The 24,369-nt window shown below is 42.9% G+C and overlaps 2 protein-coding genes across 2 annotated transcripts in view; one reads left to right on the top strand and one right to left on the bottom strand.

Moving 5' to 3' along the window:
- Positions 1-1,738: 1,738 nt before the first annotated feature.
- On the top strand, positions 1,739-4,847 carry tacr2 (tachykinin receptor 2; the record flags this gene model as incomplete). The annotated part of the gene is made up of 5 exons (XM_084166254.1): positions 1,739-2,136; positions 3,459-3,653; positions 3,830-3,980; positions 4,251-4,447; positions 4,649-4,847. 5 exons carry the CDS (start codon positions 1,739-1,741, stop codon positions 4,845-4,847), a joined length of 1,140 nt encoding a protein of 379 aa, XP_084022380.1.
- A 1,726-nt stretch (positions 4,848-6,573) lies between these two features.
- hk1 (hexokinase 1) overlaps positions 6,574-24,369 on the bottom strand; it is a 44,992-nt gene continuing 27,196 nt past the window's right edge. Inside the window, exons 7-18 of the mRNA XM_084171002.1 lie at positions 18,925-19,108; positions 18,617-18,772; positions 18,278-18,511; positions 17,714-18,018; positions 16,961-17,109; positions 16,616-16,735; positions 16,026-16,121; positions 15,600-15,699; positions 8,843-9,026; positions 8,557-8,712; positions 8,219-8,452; positions 6,574-7,944 (exon numbers count right to left, since the gene is read on the bottom strand). Of these exons, the coding sequence (XP_084027128.1) occupies positions 7,794-7,944; positions 8,219-8,452; positions 8,557-8,712; positions 8,843-9,026; positions 15,600-15,699; positions 16,026-16,121; positions 16,616-16,735; positions 16,961-17,109; positions 17,714-18,018; positions 18,278-18,511; positions 18,617-18,772; positions 18,925-19,108 (2,069 nt within the window). The 3' untranslated portion in view covers positions 6,574-7,793. The remainder of the gene's footprint in view (positions 7,945-8,218; positions 8,453-8,556; positions 8,713-8,842; positions 9,027-15,599; positions 15,700-16,025; positions 16,122-16,615; positions 16,736-16,960; positions 17,110-17,713; positions 18,019-18,277; positions 18,512-18,616; positions 18,773-18,924; positions 19,109-24,369) is intronic.

A 24,369-nucleotide genomic window follows, 5' to 3' on the forward strand; every position in this document is an offset into this window, starting at 1 on the left:
ATAAAACACTTCAGCAATAAGGCCCGAGGGAGTGTGGTTACCAACGTATGACCAATATAAATTATATTATAAACTGGGTGGTTCGAGCCCTGAATACTGATTGGCTGACAGCCAATCTGGTATATCAGACCACATATCATGGGTATGACAAAACATGTATTTTTACTGATCCAGTTACGTTGGTAGCCTGTTTATGATAGCAATAAGGCACCTCTGGGGTTTGTGGTATATGGCCAATATACCATGGCTAAGGGCTGTTCTTATGCACAACGCAACGGCCTTGGGTGTGGTATATTGGCCATATACCACACTCCCTCGGTCCTTATTGCTTAACTAACTCTGAGTTAGTAACTCATATCCAGGGTTGTCACAGGAAGGCCAAGAAGATCATCAAGGATGTCAGCCACCCGAGCCACGGCCTGTTCACCCATCTAGAAGGCGGAGACAGTACATGTGCATCAAAGCTGGGACCAAGAGACTGAGAAACAGCTTCTATCTCCAGGCCATTAGACTGTTAAACAATCACCACTAGCCGGCCTCCGCCCAGTACCCTGCCCTGAACCTTAGTCACTGCTGCCCTATGTACATATAGTCATTGAACACTGGTCACTTTAATAATGTTTACATACGGTTTCACCCACTTTTTATGTATATACTGTATTCTAGTCATGGCTCATCCTATATAACTTATTATTTTTTAAATCTGGATTATGTGTGTATAGTTTTTTTATTGCTAGGTACTGCAGCACTGTTGGAGATAGAAACACAAGCATTTCGCTGCACCTGTGATAACAACTGCAAATCTGTGTAGAGACCAATAAACTTTGATTTGATTTCTAAATTGAATCCGTTAGAGTTACTAGTTGCCTGTCCAAAATTGTAATCAGTAAGGTAACTTTTGGATTACACAAACTCAGTAATGTAATCTGATTAATTTCAGTTACTTTTGGATTACTTTCCCCTTAAGAGGCATTATAAGAAGACCCAAATGAGTGTGGTCAGACTAACTCTGGTGGAACAAACTTAAACTTGCGCCTTTTTTAATGGTGAATTGAATGTCAATGAGAAAACAGAAAGGTGTCATTTCTGAATTTAAAAGTAATCCAAGAATGAATCATCTAGTTTTTCTAAACTATTTGTAATCTGATTACAATGGTTTTTCTGGTCATGTAATAGATTAGAGTTACAGTTTTTTTGTAATCATATTACATGTAACTGATAAAAAGTAATCAGTTACTCCCCTACCCTGCTCCTGTCTGTGTACCTGCTTTGCTTCATTGTGTTCTGCAGGTTTCTGGGAGTCTGCTGCATGCGGCTATATTTGTAGGCTATTTGTTATTGACAGCACTTCTAAAATCAGATGTTGTTGTTGAAAGTGTGCACCTGTGCTGTCACAGCTGTTATGTCATACTGAAATCTCAAACCCTACACTTTGGTAGGCTCTTGCGCAAATTCCAAAACCGTATCTCGCCAACCACTGCTGGCAGCTCAGCTTTACGCACGCGCCACTGGCAAGGCTCCGGAGGTTGGATGGAGCGCACTTCAGCGGGTGCTACAGTTACTCAGAAGATAGCAGGAGAGCTGGAGAGGGTCTTCTGACTTAACAAAACCTTAATGGTTCTGAAATTGTGATTTGTTTTGTTCAAGGAGAGGACAATGTGCCCGAGGATGACATCTGACCTAATTATTCATTGTCCAATGTTGTTTCCAAAATTATTTTGTGCAATTTGAGGTAGAGATGGATACAACATCGAAACCCCTCAACCTATCAACAACCATATATTTTCAGGATTATGGAAACGAGACGACCATCAATCGTTTTGAACAGCCGGATTGGCAAGTGGCACTGTGGGCAATTGCTTATTCACTTATAGTGATTGTGTCTGTCACAGGAAATGTCACTGTAATTTGGATAATTTTGGCGCACAAAAGAATGAGGACAGTGACTAACTATTTTATAGTAAATCTTGCATTCTCTGACGTTTCGATGGCTACTTTCAACACTGTCTTCAATTTTGTTTATGCTATACACAACGACTGGTACTTCGGGTTGGGATACTGTAGGTTTCAGAACTTCTATCCCATCACAGCCATGTTTTCAAGCATTTATTCTATGGCAGCTATTGCGGTTGACAGGTAAGAACATACTTCTTCCTATTATGTGATATAGCCTGCATACTCTAGTCGGTAGAGAACACACAATTGTTCAGGGACATCAAAAGTAAAAATGTCCACTCAAACCATGGTGAAGTTCTTTAAATCACGCACGTTCCCAATACATATAATCAATCATATCAACCTCCACAATGGCTGCATCACTCAGATAAATGTGTAATGAGGCTACTTGTCATTGAAGTGTACAATAATCCAATAATCATCACATATGTTCTGATTTTTATTATATTTCTGAGTTATATATTTTTTTTCTTCAAATATAGCTTACTGAGCATTGTAGATGCTAAGGGTGCAATACATTATAATTGTTATATTACTGAATTTGCTTACAATATAATATTTTTCCATTTTCCATGTATCCCTTCACCAGGTTTTATCATCTTGTCTGGGTGTGTTCACCACAGTGCAGTCTGTCTGTCTGGCTGGCTGTCTTTGTGCGCGTAAAAGAGCGCTCTAGCCTTCCTAAATCCACCGATTCTGTTGATATAAGGGCAATTCGTATATTATTCTGCGTATCACTATGGAGCTATAGCCTACTGTTTAAGGGCTCAATTATATCTGTAAAGCTGAAGCATTACAGATTCCGCGATAGAAATGTAAATGTCATTTCCAATTGAGCCAACATATGCAGCGTTTACCGTGAATGCAGTCTCCGCTAAAGCGGGAACATTGCCTTTAAATTTCAATAACGCTGTAAAGCTGAACTTCTGCGATGCGGATTTAATAGAGCCCTTAATGTGTTAGTTACATTGGCTTAAAATACATCCCATTTCATCTCTGAACCTAACATTCTACCTTTCTCTCTCTCTCTCTCTCTCTCTCTCTCGCTCTCTCTCTCTCTCTCTCTCTCTCTCTCTCTCTCTCTGTTTCTCTCTCTGTTTCTCTCTCACTCACTATGTGTGTGTTTCCATGATATGCATGATATTCAATGAGATATTCCATTGACAGCTGGTTAACTCTGACTGCAACATCACCCTGAAAGCTGCACCACATGCTTTTTGTATTCAATTAGAAATATCTTAATGAGTTAAAAAACAATACAGCTGTATTGTAGACATTGCTGTTTTCAAAGCTCCGATGATCAGAAGTTACGTCATATATTACAGAATGAGAATCGGCAGAGTGCACTACCATTCACTCATCATCATGACAGTGAGATTGTGATGAGTGAGCGTCACCGTGGTTTTCAGAACATTTCAGTCTTCAGCACTCTAAGCAGCCTATGACATGCACTGTTATAAGTCTCTGGCTGTATCTGATTTTTGCTTGTTTCTATTCCACAGATACATGGCCATAATTTACCCTTTACAACCAAGGCTATCCTCCACATCCACCAAGATTGTGATTGGTCTCATCTGGGCGTTGGCATTCTCCCTGGCTTTCCCCCAGTGTTACTACTCTGTCACCCAGCATTATCCACCACGGACCATCTGCATGGTCAACTGGCCCGATGACTATGGCGGGAAACACCATCTTACGTGAGACACCCATAATACCATTCCCAGTAATGTGTCTGTATAGACGTAGTTGCTATAATGACAACATAGATCATGGTTGGAAATGAATGTTAAGGGATGTTCCAAGCCTAAACCCACATGATCACATACGTCTGTCTGGAATTCTTGAGCCTGAACAATATCCTACTGTCTCGCAGATACCAGATAGCTATGATCGTACTGATCTACCTGCTCCCCCTGCTGGTGATGTTGATCACCTACAGCCTTATTGGCCAGACACTGTGGGGCAGTGAGATACCGGGGGAGGCCTCAGACCACTACCAGAATCAGATCCAGGCCAAACGCAAGGTCAGCTATGTCATATTGATGCAAAGCCTTCACTGAACAGCTTATAAGAACCTGCTTCTTTTTGTATTTTTTTGTATGTCTATTTACTGAAGAACTGTGTCTAGTATTCCACCAGTATGGCCATTGCAAATGCATACCAAAAACAAACGCTTCAAACGCTTGAGCTGCACTAAAACAAGAGCTTAGACCCAGGTCTGGTCCATATAGTTGTCATGGCATCAGAGATGCTCAGCTGTCTCAGTGTGTTGTGCTGTTTTGTGCTCCATGTAGGTGGTGAAGATGATGATAGTGGTGGTGATGACCTTTGCCCTGTGCTGGCTGCCCTACCACATCTACTTCATCCTGGGCAGCTTCAACAAGGAAATCTACATGCAGACGTACATCCAGCAGGTATACCTGGCCATCTTCTGGCTGGCCATGAGCTCCACCATGTATAACCCCATCATCTACTGCTGCCTCAACCAAAGGTAAAGCCAGAGGGACATCACTAAACTCATATTGTGTCAGTTGCATGATATTATTGATTCAACAACATACAACCCACATTCAAATTTAACTTCATTAATGAAGAAGTAAAGCAATAGTTCATTTCTGAATGTTTATCAACGTTAGCTGGCTAACTTGGTGATCTTGCTTTGTGATATTCCCTTTGGCATCTCTCTTTCTAGATTCCGCTCAGGGTTCCGTCACGCTTTCAGCTGGTTCCCCTTCATCAAGGTGTCGGAGGAGGACAAGATGGAACTGCAGCACACACAGACCTTCAGGATGACCCGCAGCTATCGCACTGAGAACACCAAGAGCACTGTGGTCCGCCACAACTCCACCCAACATGATGACCACACCACAGTCAAGCTCATGAAAAGCTAAAGGCATGAGGACATGTTCAAGCTCATGATGACAGCTGCTAGGAGAAGTCAAGTGAAACAAATCATGTAATGATTGTGTAAAGTCACTCAGTCACACCAAATACCTCACAGACGATTATTAATCCAGGAGGAGAATGGGAAGGAGAACTCCCATGGCATAAGCACCAAGCCTTATCTGTTGCAGTGTTTAGGTAGTGATATTATTTTTGTTGTTTTAGCATAAAATGTTGTGTGCCACCTGGCTTTGTAGATCAGATTGTGAAACATGCAAGGGAACCCACTTGTAAATATTTACTGAAATATCAAGTAATTGATAAGAGACTGATACATTTACACACACAAAAAAAACACCATACTTTATTAATAGTACACAAATGAGATTACACAAATGAATGATGGGGTAACATCTGCCGCAATATAATTTGAGGAATGGACTGTGATATTTCAAAAACGACACAGAATATTTTCCAGCTCACCTCTGAACTATGTAACCACTGTAGTCCTAGACTCATCTTGGGGAAATGAAAGTTCTCGAGTAGAATATATTGCAATCTTTTCTACAGCAATAGAACTGTTACCAAAATCCATACACCACATAACTTGACTTGTAAGAGGCAACCTTTTAGTAGTTTTTAGACTAGAATTAGAATTAATTAGAATTAGACTACAGTTGGAAACAGTTGAACAGACAGACTTTGTGGCAAGGGGATTGAAAGAGTTATATGGGATAGCTGTAGTGTCCGATAGAGCCCATGTTTGCAGCTATGGGGTAAAATGTTGTGTTTCTCAGTCCAAGATACAGTAACCGTGTACAGTATTCAATGGTTCTCTGAAATCAGAGAAAAGGCTATCAACACAATTGTTAGGAAAACGAAAACTGTCAAAAACAAAGCATGTGAATTTAAAAAGGATAATGTGATATGTGGTAACTATTGCCTTTGTTGAATATCACAGTGCGTATTTCATTTTTGTTTTGTGCCCTAGAGAGTACTCTTATTTCATGTTGTGACTTGTGATGTGCTCAAAAAAGAAATTGTCAAAGTTATATCTCACTACATTTTTTGCTACCTATGGTGTCACATGATATAGGTCATGCTTATTGTAATATTGTTGTATTTTGTACAGTTGATATTGATATAGTGTAGCATAGAAAAGTCACTCCACTGAGGAATTTATACATTTAAAGTATTGTAAAATGTTACGCTGTGTATTATTGTAATATTCTGGTGCTGGCTACTTTGGAAATTAATTACGGCTATGTTGATAACAGTGTGGACAACTCAGGTCAGCTGACTTTCCACCTCAAGATAATTGCATAATGCCAGTGTAATTCATAAATTACTTTATTATAACGATAACTGAAATGAAAAATATATGTAGCTTTGCATGACTGTGCAGACATATTGTAGGTAAAATGATTTCACAAAATAACAAAAATCTTGTTGTTGCTAACATAGCATCTTTGTCCAAGGGCTTAACTGTTTAATTTATACTGTATTATTAATGTGCTGTACTATCACTGGAACATTTCATGAACAAAAGCTCAGAATGGAAGTTGACCTTTATTGAAAAAGTATTTACCATAGGTCTTCATCTGATGACTAACAGCTTTATATTTGGTTGCACATCAAAATAAATGTAATTTAATCCCATTGCATCATTTGGACCAGTTTTGTGCATCTCTATGATTGTACAAAATAAACGTATTCTAGATATCTGACATCAAATAAGGTATGCATTTATTATTTCATCTTAGAGCTATCATTTTCTTACAGTAAGGCTCAAACATTCAACTGCAGTATACAAACGTATACTCACATCTTGCTCCATTCATTATGTTATAGATGTCTTCTTTTGTACATTGTGCACTGTTGGAATTCAGTCATTATCTTATTCACAAAAACCAGTTTTATTGATACCGTTGCTTTAGATATCTGGTTTTCAGCAGGATCTGATTGAATCGGGCCCTTAATATGACTCAACCTGAGAGGTTTCACAGAGACTGCCAAAGCAATGCATTGAGGAAGCATCCTACAGTGTGGCTACATTTACTTTTGAACGAGCTTGTGAGCAGCCTGCCCTTGAGCAATGAAAAGATACTCAAAGGTCAAGGAACAATGGTTCATTCATAACAACCCTAGAAATTCTATCAAGCAAATACAAAACAGGTTGACATTTGATATCTTTGAAACATTTCACAAGATAACTTCTTAACCTTGCAATGATTCTCCCCTATCACTCATTATGTCAAAACATCCACCCAATACAAAAATAAAATAAATAACATTGACATTTACATACCTGGGCAAGATATAAGACATTCAAAGCAGAAATATTTTCCTTTGTTCTCTACTATACATATACCCAAATGCCTAAAGCAGTGTTATAACATCACAAATAAGATTGCATAAAACAAAGAGCCCAGTTCCTTTCATACAGCACAGCAAATCAACACAAAGAGCAAATGGCTGGTAATAGCAGGTGAAGAAGGGAAATGGTTTGAAGCATGTAAATGTTCTGTCATTGATGCCCTTGAGATCTGCCCACCACAGGGGAACAATGGGTGGTTTCTGAAGCAGAGTGGTAAAGTGGAGAATACTGTAAGTGTCATGGCTAGAGTGGTATGCTGCTACAAGAACAGGAAGAAGAGGAGGAGGAAGAGGAGGATGAAGAGGAGGAGGAAGAAGAGGAGGAGGAAGAGGGTGAGGAAGAGAGGAGGAAGAAGAGGAGGAGGAAGAAGAGGAGGAAGAAGAGGAGGAGGAAGAAGAGGAGGAGGAACAAGAGGAGGAGGAGGAGGAGGAGGAGGAGGAGGAGGAAGAAAAGGAGGAGGAGGAGGAAGAGGAGGAGGAGGAAGAAGAGGAGGAAGAAGAGGAGGAGGAAGAGGGGGAGGAGGAAGAGGAGGAGGAAGAGGAGGAGTAGGAAGAGGAGGGGCGCAGGCCAAACAGACTCAGTTCTTCTGCTCCTCCTGCTCACGCATGCGACAGCCCACGGCGGTGATGAGGGCTGCACCCTTGCCGCTCCCGTCCTCAGAGAGTAGGAAGTTGACGTTGCACTTAGGGGCCAACTCTTTCACTGTCTGGTGCATGATCCCCGAGAAGCTGTGAAGGGATAGAAAAATACATGGATGGTCTCACTTACACACTTTTGTTCATGCTATTGTTACACTGAAAATGTAAATCAATGATGTAGGAGAATAGAGAATAGAAGGAAGATGTGCTATAAAAAAAATATTTTATAACTTCAATAAACTACACAACCATTGCTGGCCCATACTCAACATTCACCATAATGTCACTGTCAACTTGAAACACACAGGTAATGACTATGATACATGCCATTTCAACCAATTGCAATCTCATCATTACTACTCACTGTGGATGCAGCTTGTAGAGTGTTCCGTCTACCCCCACGGTGATGTCCATTTGGTTCAGCCCACGGTTCTCTCTGATTTTGTCAACGACGGCAGCCATTCCGGCTCCACAGAGCTGAGCCGCCCTGCGAGACACTGTACCACACACCTCCTTGACGATGATACTGTCATCACATGTGCTGTCCAGACCCAGCTGCTGCAGGATGGACCTCACCTGCAGTAGCGCCAACCGGTCACTGAGGGTAAGAGGACATTTGGTTGAGACCATTGCACAACAAAAGATAGTTATGATGACTCAGTCAGTTACCATTTCAATAGCAGATTCAAAATGTCTACCAACCTTTCAATCTGGGAGAGGAACTTAGTTTCAAAAATGCCTCTGGTCTTTAGGGTCTCTGATATCTGCCCTCTGAAGAGGAAGCCACGTTTCGTCAAGTCGATCAGGATGTTTCGCACAATCTCCCCTAGATACATACCGCTGCACATCTTCTCATACCTGAGATGAAAAAGAACCACGATCATTTAGGTATTTCTAGATCTCTAATAACGAGACTATTCAATATCAAATATCAACTAAAGTTAGCTGAAGTGAAGTCATTTTGATTGGGAGAGAGCAGCCCAGTCACCTCTGTTTTCCAGGGTTGAGTGAAAAGTCATCCACAGCTCTGTCATATTCTGTCCTGATATCATCCAGGCACCCGTTGTCCCCGAAGGCGCCCCACTCCATGTTGACACACATCCTCCCCACATCCCCCTCCACCGTCTCAATGTTCCTCATCTCCTCCATGTAACAGGCATTGCTGCCAGTTCCTGAAACCAGAAACCATACCATATTCAACAATCATACCTTTGACAGGTATCAAACAATAATAATAATAATAATAATAATAATAATAATAATAATAATAATGTAGTTGCCTAGATCAGTGGTTCTCAAAGTGGGGTCCACGGTACTGCAGACCAAATCTCAAAATATAAAGAAATATTTATAAAATATTTTTTTTTAATGAATATTATTAACAACAACAGATTGTTGTTTCACCGTCATTGTAAAGCCCTAGTTATTATTTTGCTCTGACAAAGTAATTTCTAAAGATTATTTATTTCATTCAATTTAAGTCTATCCCTCAATTTAAGGTCAACCCTATTACGTGAACTGAACTCTCGTTTTAATATGGTGAAACTATTCCTGTAAAAAACTATTTGTAAAGAAACATTGAACATCTAATAGTCAAATCATAGAGTAAAAGCAGGTGAGCTGGTTCTACTCGTTTTGCCAATTTTCTGGTGTTTTGTGGAAAAAACCTGAGCGGGTCGAGCATAACAAGTCAACCCTGTTACCCATCAAATCAAATCAAATTGTATTTGCCACATGTGCTGAATACAACAGGTGTAGACATTACAGTGAAATGCTTACTTACAAGCCCTTAACCAACAATGTAGTTTTTTTAAAGAAAACAATTTTTAAAAAATAATAATCTTAAGTAAAAGAAATAAAAGCAAATAACTAAAGAGCAGCAGTAAAGTAAAATAACAGTAGGGAGGCTATATACAGGGGGGTGCCGGTACAGAGTCAATGTGCGGGGGCACCGGCTAGTCGAGGTAATTGAGGTAATATGCACATGTGGGTAGAGTTAAAGTGACTATGCATAAATAATAAACAGAGTAGCAGCAGCGTAAAAGAGGGGGATGGGGAAGGGTGAGGGGGCAGTGCAAATAGTCTGGGTAGCCATGATTAGCTGTTCAGGAGTCTTATGGCTTGGGGATAGAAGTTGTTGAGAAGCCTTTTGGACCTAGACTTGGCGCTCCGGTACCGCTTGCCATGCGGTAGCAGAGAGAACAGTCTATGACTAGGGTGGCTGGAGTCTTTAACAATTTTTAGGGTCTTCCTCCTGGTATAGAGGTCTTGGATGGCAGGAAGCTTGGCCCCAGTGATGTACTGGGCCGTACGCACAACCCTCTGTAGTGCCTTGCGGTCGGAGGCCGAGCAGTTGCCATACCAGGCGGTGATGCAACCAGTCAGGATGCTCTCGATGGTGCAGCTGTAGAACTTTTTGAGGATCTGAGGACTCATGACAAATCTTTTCAGTCTCCTGAGGGGGAATAGGCTTTGTCGTGCCCTCTTCACGACTGTCTTGGTGTGTTTGGACCATGATAGTTTGTTGGTGATGTGGACACCAAGGAACTTGAAGCTCTCAACCTGTTCCACAACAGCCCCGTCGATGAGAATGGGGGCGTGCTCAGTCCTCCTATTTTTCCTGTAGTCCACAATCATCTCCTTTGTCTTGATCACGTTGAGGGAGAGGTTGTTATCCTGGCACCTCACGGCCAGGTCTCTGACCTCCTCCCTATAGGCTGTCTCATTGTTGTCGGTGATCAGGCCTACCACTGTTGTGTCGTCAGCAAATTTAGTGATGGTGTTTGAGTCGTGCCTGGCTATGCAGTCATGGGTGAACAGGGAGTACAGGAGGGGCCCCCGTGTTGAGGATCAGCGTGGCAGATGTGTTGTTACCTACCCTTACCACCTAGGGGCGGCCCGTCAGGAAGTAGAGGATCCAGTTGCAGAGGGAAATGTTTAGTCCCAGGATCCTTAGCTTAGTGATGAGCTTTGAGGGCACTATGGTGTTGAACACTGACCTGTAGTCAATGAATAGCATTTTCACGTAGGTGTTCCTCTTGTCCAGGTGGGAAAGGGCAGTGTGGAGTGCAATAGAGATTGCATCATCTGTGGATCTGTTGGGGCGGTATGCAAATTGGAGTGGGTCTAGGGTTTCTGGGATAACGGTGTTGATATGAGCCATGACCAGTCTTTCAAAGAAGAAAGTGTCAACCCTGTTACGATCAACCCTTTTACTTTATTTGGCACTTAATAGGCACTTCCAGTGGGGGAAAAAGTATTTAGTCAGCCACCAATTGTGCAAGTTCTCCCACTTAAAAAGATGAGAGAGACCTGTAATTTTCATCATAGGTACACGTCAACTATGACAGACAGACAGGCCTCTCTCATCTTTTTAAGTGGGAGAACTTGCACAATTGGTGGCTGACTAAATACTTTTTTCCCCCACTGTACTATAGTAAAACAAAAAACAAAAAACTCTTGAGATAGTAACAAATAAAAAAAACATGTCCCATAATGTTAAAATTAGGTGAAATAATTGTTTTATGTAATTTATTTTACAAAGTTTAACTTCTCAAAAGGCACCGAATTGGTGGAACGACCCTGATATTATTAATCTACAATTTCTTAACCCTGGGCCCATGTGCCTGGAAGGCTTACAGGGATATTGGTATCCACAGTACTCCAACAAATAGCTATTTTTTTTAAAAATCTTAATCAAGTTATGTTCTGATTATGAGGGGTCGCTGATGAATTTTCTATCACAAAAGGGGTCCCAGCCCCAAAAAGTTTGACTACCCCTGGTCTAGATATAATTACACCCACAATCAGCTGTTGCTATTTTCACTTGTCCTCTCTGTTGCTCAAAACTATATCGTCATGGTCTTAAGTTAGTTCAAAAGTAGCATACGTACATCCAGAACTTTGCCAAGTGCAAGCAGGGGTGTAGTGCTGTCGGAGCGCAGAGCGGCGCGCCCTCACTTTTTTCAATTTGAGAATACACAGAGCTACAGGTACAGTGAGGGAAAAAAGTATTTGATCCCCTGCTGATTTTGTACGTTTGCCCACTGACAAAGAAATGATCAGTCTTTCATTTTAATGGTAGGTTTATTTGAACAGTGAGAGACAGAATAACAACAACAAAATCCAGATTTTTTTTAATAAATTGATTTGCATTTTAATTAGGGAAATAAGTATTTGACCCCTCTGTAAAACATGACTTAGTACTTGGTGGCAAAACCCTTGTTGGCAGTCACAGAGGTCAGATGTTTCTTGTAGTTGGCCACCAGGTTTGCACACATCTCAGGAGGGATTTTGTTCCACTCCTCTTTGCAGATGTTCTCCAAGTCATTAAGGTTTCGAGGCTGACATTTGGCAACTCAAACCTTCAGCTCCCTCCACAGATTTTCTATGAGATTAAGGTCTGGAGACTGGCTAGGCCACTCCAGGACCTTAATGTGCTTCTTCTTGAGCCACTCCTTTGTTGCCTTGGCTGTGTGTTTTGGATCATTGTCATGCTGGAATACCCATCCACGACCCATTTTCAATGCCCTGGCTGAGGGAAGGAGGTTCTCACCCAAGATTTGACGATACATGGCCCTGTCCATCGTCCCCTTGATGCGGTGAAGTTGTCCTGTCCCCTTAGCAGAAAAACAACCCCAAAGCCTAATGTTTCCACCTCCATGTTTGACGGTGGGGATGGTGTTCTTGGGGTTATAGGCAGCATTCCTCCTCCACCAAACACGGTTAGTTGAGTTGATGCCAAAGAACTCGATTTTGGTCTCATCTGACCACAACACTTTCACCCAGTTCTCCTCTGAATCATTCAGATGTTCATTGGCAAACTTCAGATGGGCCTGTATATGTGCTTTCTTGAGCAGGGGGACCTTGCGGGTGCTGCAGCATTTCAGTCCTTCACGGCGTAGTGTGTTACCAATTGTTTTCTTGGTGACTATGGTCCCAGCTGCCTTGAAATCATTGACAATATCCTCCCGTGTAGTTCTGGGCTGATTCCTCACCGTTCTCATGATCATTGCAACTCCACGAGGTGAGATGTTGCATGGAGCCCCAGGCCGAGGGAGACTGACAGTCTTTTGTGTTACTTCCATTTGTGAATAATCGCACCAACTGTTGTCACCTTCTCACCAAGCTGCTTGGCGATGGTCTTGTAGCCCATTCCAGCCTTGTGTAGGTCTACAATCTTGTCCCTGACATCCTTGGAGAGCTCTTTGGTCTTGGCCATGGTGGAGAGTTTGGAATCTGATTGATTGATTGCTTCTGTGGACAGGTGTCTTTTATACAGGTAACAAGCTGAGATTAGGAGCACTCCCTTTAAGAGTGTGCTCCTAATCTCAGCTGGTTACCTGTATAAAAGACACCTGGGAGCCAGAAATCTTTCTGATTGAGAGGGGGTCAAATACTTATTTCCCTCATTAAAATGCAAATCAATTCATAACATTTTCGACATACGTTTTTCTGGATTTTTTTGTTGTTATTCTGTCTCTCACTGTTCAAATAAACCTACCATTAAAATTATAGACTGATCATTTCTTTGTCAGTGGGCAAACGTACAAAATCAGCAGGGGATCAAATACTTTTTTCCCTTACTGTATTTCTGAAAAAATTCTAAATAAATGATATCTCATTACCACAAAAATGCCAAAAAAAAACGATACAATGACAAAACAAATAAATATGTATAGCAGCTTAGAGGTAAATTGTGGTTTCTTCCCTGTCTTCTCTCTGGTGGTGGCGAGAATGATGAAGACCTATAGGCTACATGTGTGCACTGCGGAGGCCCATCGGAGGCTTGACTACTTTGGCCAATCAGAACGTTAAAAAAAAAGTATAGTTCACCATTTGCCTTGATGTTCATAACATTTTATTGACCCCTCTTGCGATGTAGAACCCAGAACAAAGTGAATGACCACTTGGTGTCGCCAAGGACACCCAAACAAGAGTGGCCAACGCAAAGCCCAAGGAGCCTGACCCCCTCTGGAAGTTGCTGTAGCCCTGCTGGGGATATGTAGCCTATATTGGCTATTGGTTCAAATCAAATCAAAATGTATTGGCCACATGCGCCGAATACAACAGGTGCAGACATTACAGTGAAATGCTTACTTACAGCCCTTAACCAACAGTGCATTTATTTTTAATAAAAAAGTAAAATAAAACAACAACAAAAAAGTGTTGAGAAAAAAAGAGCAGAAGTAAAATAAAATAACAGTAGGGAGGCTATATATACAGGGGGGTACCGGTGCAGAGTCAATGTCAACCGGCTAGTTGAGGTAGTTGAAGTAATATGTACATGTGGGTAGAGTTAAAGTGACTATGCATAAATAATTAACAGAGTAGCAGCAGCGTAAAAATATGGGGTGGGGGGGTGGGGCGGCAGTGCAAATAGTCCGGGTAGCCATGATTAGCTGTTCAGGAGTCTTATGGCTTGGGGGTAGAAGCTGTTGAGAAGTCTTTTGGACCTAGACTTGGCACTCCGATACCGCTTGCCGTGCGGTAGCAGAGAGAACAGTCTATGACTAGGGTGGCTGGAGTCTTTGACAATTTTGAGGGCCTTCCTCTGACACCGCCTGGTATAGAGGTCCTGGATGGCAGGAAGCTTGGCCCCAGTGATGTACTGGGCCGTACGCACTACCCTCTGTAGTGCCTTGCGGTCGGAGGCCGAACAGTTGCCATACCAGGCGGTGTAGGATTTTTTGAAGATCTGAGGACCCATGCCAAATCTTTTCAGTCTCCTGAGGGGGAATAGGCTTTGTCGTGCCCTCTTCACGACTGTCTTGGTGTGTTTGGACCATGATAGTTTGTTGGTGATGTGGACACCAAGGAACTTGAAGCTCTCAACCTGTTCCACAACAGCCCCGTCGATGAGAATGGGGGCGTGCTCAGTCCTCTTTTTTTCCTGTAGTCCACAATCATCTCCTTTGTCTTGGTCACGTTGAGGGAGAGGTTGTTATCCTGGCACCACACGGCCAGGTCTCTGACCTCCTCCCTATAGGCTGTCTCATCGTTGTCGGTGATCAGGCCTACCACTGTTGTGTCGTCGGCAAACTTAATGATGGTGTTGGAGTCGTGCCTGGCCATGCAGTCATGGGTGAACAGGGAGTACAGGAGGGGACTGAGCACGCACCCCTGAGGGGCCCCCGTGTTGAGGATCAGTGTGGCAGTTGTGTTGTTACCTACCCTTACCACATGGGGGCGACCCGTCAGGAAGTCCAGGATCCAGTTGCAGAGGGAGGTGTTTAGTCCCAGGATCCTTAGCTTAGTGATGAGCTTTGAGGGCACTATTGTGTTGAATGCTGAGCTGTAGTCAATGAATAGCATTCTCACGTAGGTGTTCCTCTTGTCCAGGTGGGATGACGGGGATTTGGGCCTTGTCGGGTGTGTGTAGGATATCCTTCGCGGCTGCCTCGTTGAAGAAAAAATCTTCGTCCAATACGAGGTGAGTAATCGCTGTCCTGATATCCAGAAGCTCTTTTTGGTTATAAGAGACAATGGCAGAAACATTATGTACAATATAAATTACAAATAAAGCGGAAAAACACACATAATAGTACAATTGGTTAGAGGGCTGTAAAACGGCAGCCATCTTCTCCGGCGCCATTCTCTTGAGATGCAGTGCCTGTTCTAGCTTGGTATGTCAGGGTGGGCAATTGGAACTGTGAATTGGGCCAAGTTGGAGGTATTAATGTATTTAGGTGTAGTTTATTGAGATGCATGAATACACCACATCAAAAGCTACACGGATGACCAACCTGCGATCAGGCCAACCTCACAGGTGGGCTCTTCATATGCACATGTCATCATGGTCCCCACTGTGTCATTCACTACTGCCACCACGTCCAAGTCAAACTCCTGGAGAAACCACAGATAGAAACACATGTACAGGATGTCTCTGGGAAGCATATGCAATGCGGAAATGAGGAGAACTTAATTTTTATAGCAATACCACTGAAAAATATTGTATCACAACCTTCTTTATCATGGCAAAAACTAACAAAAAGAGCAGCCTACAGCGACTTTTGGTTGTCAATAGATGCCCATAAGATCTCAGCTTTTATATTTTGTGTATACCCGTAGAACAGCCACTAATATCTAGGGCCAAGTTTTTCCTTCTCTGGACCCGTGGTCAGGAAAAACTTTGGGCCCTGGTTATAGCATCATGCCATCTCTCCACTTACCTCTCTCCTTTTAATCCCTTCTCTGAGAAGTCCGACAACATCCTCCCCTTCACAGTCAGTGGCTTTGAAGCCTTTGGTCCAGGTTACCAGGATGCCCTGAACAAAGACAGAAAGATGTTCTATTAGTGACGTACACACAGGCACATACGCACACACTTACGCACACACTTACGCACACACTTACGCACGCACACACATATAATGGAACAGATGCAGATAGAATTATGGGTAATGTAGTTATTCAACAGTTTCTAAATTGGCCTACAAATGCATAAATCATAATTATGCATTGTGACAGCATGGTATCTCAGGACTACCGAACTCTCCAAAACAAAAAAAACTAAACTGGAAAATAAATAAAAATACAGAACACAGCAGAAAATAAAGTGGCGGTGCGAAGTGGCATGTAACAGGACGACAAGCTTCTTTTGAGCCTAAAATGAAGAAAATTGGCGCAGAATTGAAGATGGAGATCCCACCTCAGTTTTGTGGTGGTATTATATTATAGATATATAGACTAATGAGCAATATGTCTGAGATGTAAAAAGTTGCTAGATGGCTGATTATTGTAAAGGAAGCAGTCAGCTCACCACATCCAGGCTGGTCTGTCTGCAGGGGAAGGAGAACGTGAAGCCCAGAGGCAGGCGAGTGTTCTTCATACCCATGTAGTCCAGGAAGTCAGATATGCACTGGACAATGTGGTCAAACAGCTGGGGGAAATGGAGGGTAATTTTTCAACAAGCACAATTGCTTAAGTTACACAGGTCGCAAGGGTTGGCTGTTAGAATATGCTTAATGTGTGTCCTGTTGTATCTATAATAGGAGCTATTGCGTTTACAATAACTTTCTTTTCAAATGTGTGAGACAATTTACATTGTTTTGGTACAGAATTAGATATATGTCCATACTCAGAGGAAACTCCCCAACTTACTCACCTCCTCTCCAGTCCCCTGCATCACCTCCATAGGAATAGCATAAATTTTGTTATGCATCTCTACTGTCCGCCGCTTGCCACTGCGGATCTTTACCAACAGCACTCTAAAGTTTGTCCCTCCTAAATCCAAAGCCAAGAAATCCCCATTTTCTGGAAAACACAAGAACATAACAATACTATCTTTAGTAAAAAATGAGATTATAATGGTTTGATTTTCCATATTTTTATGAGATGATAAGAATACATAATAAGATATTATAAAGGGTTCCTAAATGCTTATGAAAAGTCTTACAACGCATTGCACTTGTTGCCACTGTCATAGCCATTTGAAATTAGTGCTCGGACAAACAGTGCGTCAGAGTTGAATATCTCATTAACATCGGATGTTCTGACTTGCATGAAGGTGTGGGAGTTCTGTGCAGTAATTGTGTTAGCCTTAGAAATACTTTGACCTTAATCAGGGCACTGCAAGAAGTGCTAAGCAAAAATAATACACAATATCATGTGCCTACATGGAGGCCAGGATTATACAGTAGCGTGTTAAAGCATTAACGAGTGATAAGGAGCTTTCAACCTGTTGATATGGTTATATACAGCAGGGGGAGCAGAAGAGGTGTAAAAATCCCATTGAGTTATATCTCATGTCAAATGGAATGACTCTCTAAATGTTTTGTCACAGAGCTAAACCACTGTGGTCAACTGGTAGAATCACAGCCTGGCAAACTAGTTTAAATCCCAGCTGAACTTCTCTCACCTGATCCATCTGGTGTGCTGAGTACATATGTGGGCCACATCTTGACAGTGGCGCTGTCATGGGTCTTTTTCCCCAGGCCGTTCTGGATCTCCGTCCTCATCCTCTTCTTCACCTCCAGCAGCTGGTCACTGGTCAGTCTGAACTCAGCCAGGGTCTCTGTGATCTGACGACGCTGGTCAGCCAGCCGGTAGGCCACGGCGGTCACCATGGCAGCGCCCTTGGAGCTCCCACTCTCTGAGAGCAGGAAGCGGACATCTGACTCGGGAACTAGGCGGCGGACTGTTTTGTGGAGACGCCGGGCATATCTGAGGAGATGGGGAGGGAGATTCTCAGTCAGACCAAACTCCTGACCTTAAATTCTCACGCATAACTTTTATGTAACTAAACACAACTCAGGCTCTTGGCCCTAGTCCCTAAAATATAACTTTGACATCTGTATTCTGTATCAGTGTCTCTTTTTCAAAGTCCATTATCGCATAGCTTCAACGCAAGATACAAAATTAAGAAGCACAATATGAGTCTACATTATACCCAGGGGGCCTTCTACTGGTATAGGCTACTCACTGAGGGTGCATCTTGTAGAGAGAGCCATCGATGCCCACAGTGGTGCGTAGGCGAGGGTTCCCTTTGTTGTCCTTTAGCCTGGAGAGGATGCCGCCCAGAGTGGCAGCAATGAGGTTGGCTGATCTGTGGGAGACTATGGTGCATACGTGCTGCACAGCGATGCAGTCATCTGCAGATGGTTCTACACCCAGGCGACCTAGGATATCCTTGGCTTTGGTGAGGCCTTCTTTACTCCTGGACAGTAACAGGTTCGGAGAAGGGATGAGCTCAGTGGTGGCAAATAACATTACAAAGGTGTACAGTAATAGTGTGCAACAGTTTTCAAATGGCTACACCTACTTTTCTATGGAAGAAACGTGTTTGGTTTCAAATTTCCCTTTGGTAAGAAGTTCAGGCGTTATCCGACCCTCGAACAAAAATCCCTCTTTGGCCATCTTGACCAGGATGAGTCGCACAAGTTCGCCCATGTACATCCCACTGACCATCTTCTCAAACCTAGAGAGAAAAAGATACAATACGTTGCTAAACACTGAGGGAAAAGGTGACATGTAAGATAACTACTGCTATCAATACACGACTGATTATTGCATGTCTTAAAGACATTTGGGAAGGTCTACTTTATTGCGTAATAATACTGTGGGACATACAGTTGTTTCCCTGGGTTTAGAGAGCCCCTGTCAATTTCTCTGTCAAACTCTGTGCGAATGTCCTCCAGCATCCCATCGTCCCCAAAGGCTCCCCACTCTGTGTTGATACACATCCTGCCCTCATCTCCCTCCACCAGGTCAATGTGCCTCAGCTCCTCCATGTAACAAGCATTAGTACCTGTACCTGAAGAGACACCAAGAAACAACACGTGAGTATTGCTAAAGTAAAAGTGTACCCAATGAGCTTCAGCTCAGCTTGAACAAAAATGGGGTAAAAGGGTGATCAGCAGGGGCACATTGAAACCAAACACTGCACTGTATCTGTTTTAACAAAATGATTGAAAATGTCTGAATAAATATAATTAAATGCCCACACCAGTAGAAATCCACTTTTTCAAGCTGAAAAACAATGTCCAAAGCTTACCCAATATGTTGCACAACAATTTAAGTCAATAAGTCATAGTTTTAGTCAAATTATGATATATTTGGGCTTGACGTGACAAATCTGAAATGCCCACTTTGTGCAAATCTGTGTGAATGCGGTGTCTTTTCCTATGACATGACATAAAAATTATTTTCAGCCTACGTTTCGTTTCAGGGCTGGTTTTTATTTGAATATTACCACCCACCAGCATGGCATTGTTTATTAATCAGAAACAGCTGCAAAGTTATTCCTCTTCATGACTGACATAAGCCAAACAGCCTTATGTCCACTTGGCCGCCTGAGCCCTGGAGAAAATTTTAATAAGGGTGCAAACTTATGTTTTTGCACCTCCACTTTTTTTTTACTAGAAAAGTATCATTAACCATTGGATAATTTGTAGATTTTCACTAACATACAGAAATACAGTGTAGACATTGTTGATGTTGTAAATGGCTATTGTAGCTGGAAATGGCTGATTTTTAATGGAATATCTACATATGCGTACAGAGGCCCATTATCAGCAACCATCAGTCCTGTGTTCCAATGGCACGTTGTGTTTGCTAATCCAAGTTTATCATTTTAAAAGGCTAATTGATCATTAGAAAACCCTTTTGCAATTATGTTAGCATAGCTGAAAACTGTTGTGCTGATTAATGAAGCAATAAAACTGGCCTTCTTGAAAACAAGTTGAGTATCTGGAGCATCAGCAATTATGGGTTCGATTACAGGCTCAAAATGGCCAGAAACAAATAACTTTCTTCTGAAACTCGTCAGTCTATTCTTGTTCTGAGAAATGAAGGCTATTCCATGCGAGAAATTGCCAAGAAACTGAAGATCTCGTACAACGCTGTGTACTACTCCCTTCACAGAACAGCGCAAACTGGCTCTAACCAGAATAGAAAGAGGAGTGGGAGGCCCCGGTGCACAAATGAGCAAGAGGACAAATACATTAGAGTGTCTAGTTTGAGAAACAGACGCCTCACAGGTCCTCAACTGGCAGCTTTATTAAATAGTACCCGCAAAACACCAGTCTCAACGTCAACAGTGAAGAGGCGACTCCGGGATGCTGACCTTCTAGGCAGAGTTGCAAAGAAAAAGCCATATCTCAGACTGGCCAATAAAAAGAAAAGATTAAGATGGGCAGTCTGACAACAGATAATATTAGCTAGATAGATATGGTTAGCAAGATAGCTAGCTAGATAAGGTTAGCATGCTAGGTACACTGGCAGCTGTCAGTGCCCTATTTGTTGATGTTTATCAACTCCACGTGGAAATTCCCACACCCAATTTGTTAATATGTACAGTGCCTTGCAAAAGTATGCATCCCCTTGGTGTTTTTCCTATTTTGTTGCATTACAACCTGTAATTTCAATTGATTTTTATTTGGATTTCATGTAATGGACATACACAAAATAGTCCAAATTGGTGAAGTGAAATGAAAAAATAACTTATTTCAATAAATTCTAAAAAATAAATAACGGAAAAGTAGTGCATGCATTTGTATTCACCCCCTTTGCTATGAAGCCCCTAAATAAGATCTGGTTCAACCAATTACCTTCAGAAGTCACATAATTAGTTAAATAAAGTCCACCTGTGTGCAATCTAAGTGTCACATGATCTGTCACATGATCTCAGTATATATACAGTGGTGTGAAAAAGTGTTTGCCCCCTTCCTGATTTGTTATTTGTTTGCAGGTTTGTCACACTTAAATGTTTCAGATCATCAAACAAATTTAAATATTAGTCAAAGATAACACAAGTAAACACAAAATGCAGTTTTGAAATGAAGGTTGTTATTATTAAGGGAAAAAAAATCCAAACCTACATGGCCCTGTGTGAAAAAGTATTTGCCCCCCCCCGTTATAACACAACTCAACTGTGGTTTATCACACCTGAGTTCAATTCCTCTAGCCACACCCAGGCTTGATTACTGCCACACCTGTTCTCAATCAAGGAATCACTTAAATAGGACCTGCCTGACAAAGTGAAGTAGACCAAAAGATCCTCACAAGCTAGACATCATGCCGAGATCCAAAGAAATTCAGGAAGAAATGAGAAAGAAAGTAATTGAGATCCATCAGTCTGGAAAATGTTATAAAGCCATTTCTAAAGCTTTGGGACTCCAGCGAACCACAGTGAGAGCCATTATCCACAAATGGTGAAAACATGGAACAGTGGTGAACCTTCCCAGGAGTGGCCGGCCGACCAAAATTACCCCAAGAGCGCAGCGACGACTCATCCAAGAGGTCACAAAAGACCCCACAACAACATCCAAAGAGCTGCAGGCCTCACTTGCCTCAGTTAAGGTCAGTGTTCATGACTCCACCATAAGAAAGAGACTGGGCAAAAATGACCTGCATGGCAGAGTACCAAGACGAAAACCACTGCTGAGCAAAAATAACATTAAGGCTCGTCTCATTTTTGCCAGAAAACATCTTGATGATCCCCAAGACCTTTGGGAAAATACTCTGTGGACTGACGAGACAAAAGTTGAACTTTTTGGAAGGTGTGTGTCCCATTACATCTGGCGTAAAAGTAACACCGCATTTCAGAAAAAGAACATCATACCAACAGTAAAATATGGTGGTGGTAGTGTGATGGTCTGGGCCTGTTTTGCTGCTTCAGGACCTGGAAGACTTGCTGTGATAAATGGAACCATGAATTCTGCTGTCTACCAAAAAATCCTGAAGGAGAATGTCCGGCCATCTGTTTGTGACCTCAAGCTGAAGCGAACTTGGGTTCTGCAGCAGGACAATGATCCAAAACACACCAGCAAGTCCACCTCTGAATGGCTGAAGAAAAACAAAATGAAGCCTTTGGAGTGGCCTAGTCCAAGTCCTGACCTGAATCCTATTGAGATGCTGTGGCATGACCTTAAAAAGGCAGTTCATGCTCGAAAACCCTCCAATGTGGTTGAATTACAACAATTCTGCAAAGATGAGTGGGACAAAATTCCTCCACAGCGCTGTAAAAGACTCATTGCAAGTTATCGCAAACGCTTGATTGCAGTTGTTGCTGCTAAGGGTGGCCCAACCAGTTACTAGGTTGTAGGGGGCAATCACTTTTTCACACAGGGCCATGTAGGTTTGGATTTTGTTTTCCCTTAATAATAACAACCTTCATTTCAAAACTGCATTTTGTGTTTACTTGTGTTATTTTTGACAAATATTTAAATTTGTTTGATGATCTGAAACATTTAAGTGTGACAAACATGCAAACAAATAAGAAATCAGGAAGAGGGCAAACACTTTTTCACACCACTGTACACCTGTTCTTAAAGGCCCCAGAGTCTGCAACACCACTAAGCAAGGGGCACCACCAAGCAAGCGGCACCATGAAGACCAAAGAGCTCTCCAAACAGGTCAGGGACAAAGTTGTGGAGAAGTACGGATCAGGGTTGGGTTATAAAAATATATCTGAACTTTGAACTTCTTTTCAACCATTTTGAAAAGAAGGTTGACGACATCCGATCCTCGTTTGTTAAGTCAAATGACACTGCTGGTCCTGCTCACACTGCCCTACCCTATGCTTTGACTTCTTTCTCCCCTCTCTCTCCAGATAAAATCTTGCGACTTGTGACGGCAGGCCGCCCAACAACCTGCCCGCTTGACCCTATCCCCTCCTCTCTTCTCCAGACCATCTCCGGTGACCTTCTCCCTTACCTCACCTCGCTGATCAACTCATCCTTGACCGCTGGCTATGTCCCTTCAGTCTTCAAGAGAGCGAGAGTTGCACCCCTTCTCAAAAAACCAACACTCGATCCCTCTGATGTCAACAACTACAGACCAGTATCCCTTCTTTATTTCCTCTCCAAAACTATTGAGCGTGCCGTCTTTAGCCAACTCTCTTGCTATCTCTCTCAGAATGACCTTCTTGATCCAAACCAGTCAGGTTTCAAGACTGGTCATTCAACTGAGACTGCTCTTCTCTGTGTCACGGAGGCTCTCCTTACTGCTAAAGCTAACTCTCTCTCCTCTGCTCTTGTCCTTCTAGACCTGTCTGCTGCCTTTGATACTGTGAACCATCAGATCCTCCTCTCCACCCTCTCCGAGCTGGGCATCTCCGGCGCGGCTCACTCTTGGATTGCGTCCTACCTGACCGGTCGCTCCTACCAAGTGGCGTGGCGAGAAGCTGTCTCCGCACCACGTGCTCTCACCACTGGTGTCCCCCAGGGCTCAGTTCTAGGCCCTCTCCTATTCTTGCTATACACCAAGTCACTTGGCTCTGTCATATCCTCACATGGCCTCTCCTATCATTGCTACGCTGTTGACACACAACTAATCTTCTCCTTTCCCCCTTCTGATAACCAGGTGGCGAATCGCATCTCTGCATGTCTGGCAGACATGTCAGTATGGATGATGGATCACCACCTCAAGCTGAACCTCGGCAAGACGGAGCTGCTCTTCCTCCCGGGGAAGGACTGCCCGTTCCATGATCTCGCCATCACGGTTGACAACTCCGTTGTGTCCTCCTCCCAGAGTGCGAAGAGCCTTGGCGTGACCCTGGACAACACCCTGTCGTTCTCCGCTAACATCAAGGCGGTGACCCGATCCTGTAGGTTCATGCTCTACAACATTCGGAGAGTACGACCCTGCCTTACACAGGAAGCGGCACAGGTCCTAATCCAGGCACTTGTCATCTCCCGTCTGGATTACTGCAACTCGCTGTTGGCTGGGCTCCCTGCCTGTGCCATTAAACCCCTACAACTCATCCAGAATGCCGCAGCCCGTCTGGTGTTCAACCTTCCCAAGTTCTCTCACGTCACCCCGCTCCTCCGCACACTCCACTGGCTTCCAGTTGAAGCTCGCATCTGCTACAAGACCATGGTGCTTGCCTATGGAGCTGTGAGGGGAACGGCACCTCCGTACCTTCAGGCTCTGATCAGTCCCTACACCCAAACGAGGGCACTGCGTTCATCCACCTCTGGCCTGCTGGCTCCCCTACCTCTGCGGAAGCATAGTTCCCGCTCAGCCCAGTCAAAACTGTTCGCTGCTCTGGCACCCCAATGGTGGAACAAGCTC

The sequence above is a fragment of the Coregonus lavaretus genome (genome assembly GCF_964263955.1).
Source record: "Coregonus lavaretus genome assembly, chromosome: 1".
Taxonomy (NCBI): Eukaryota; Metazoa; Chordata; class Actinopteri; order Salmoniformes; family Salmonidae; genus Coregonus; species Coregonus lavaretus.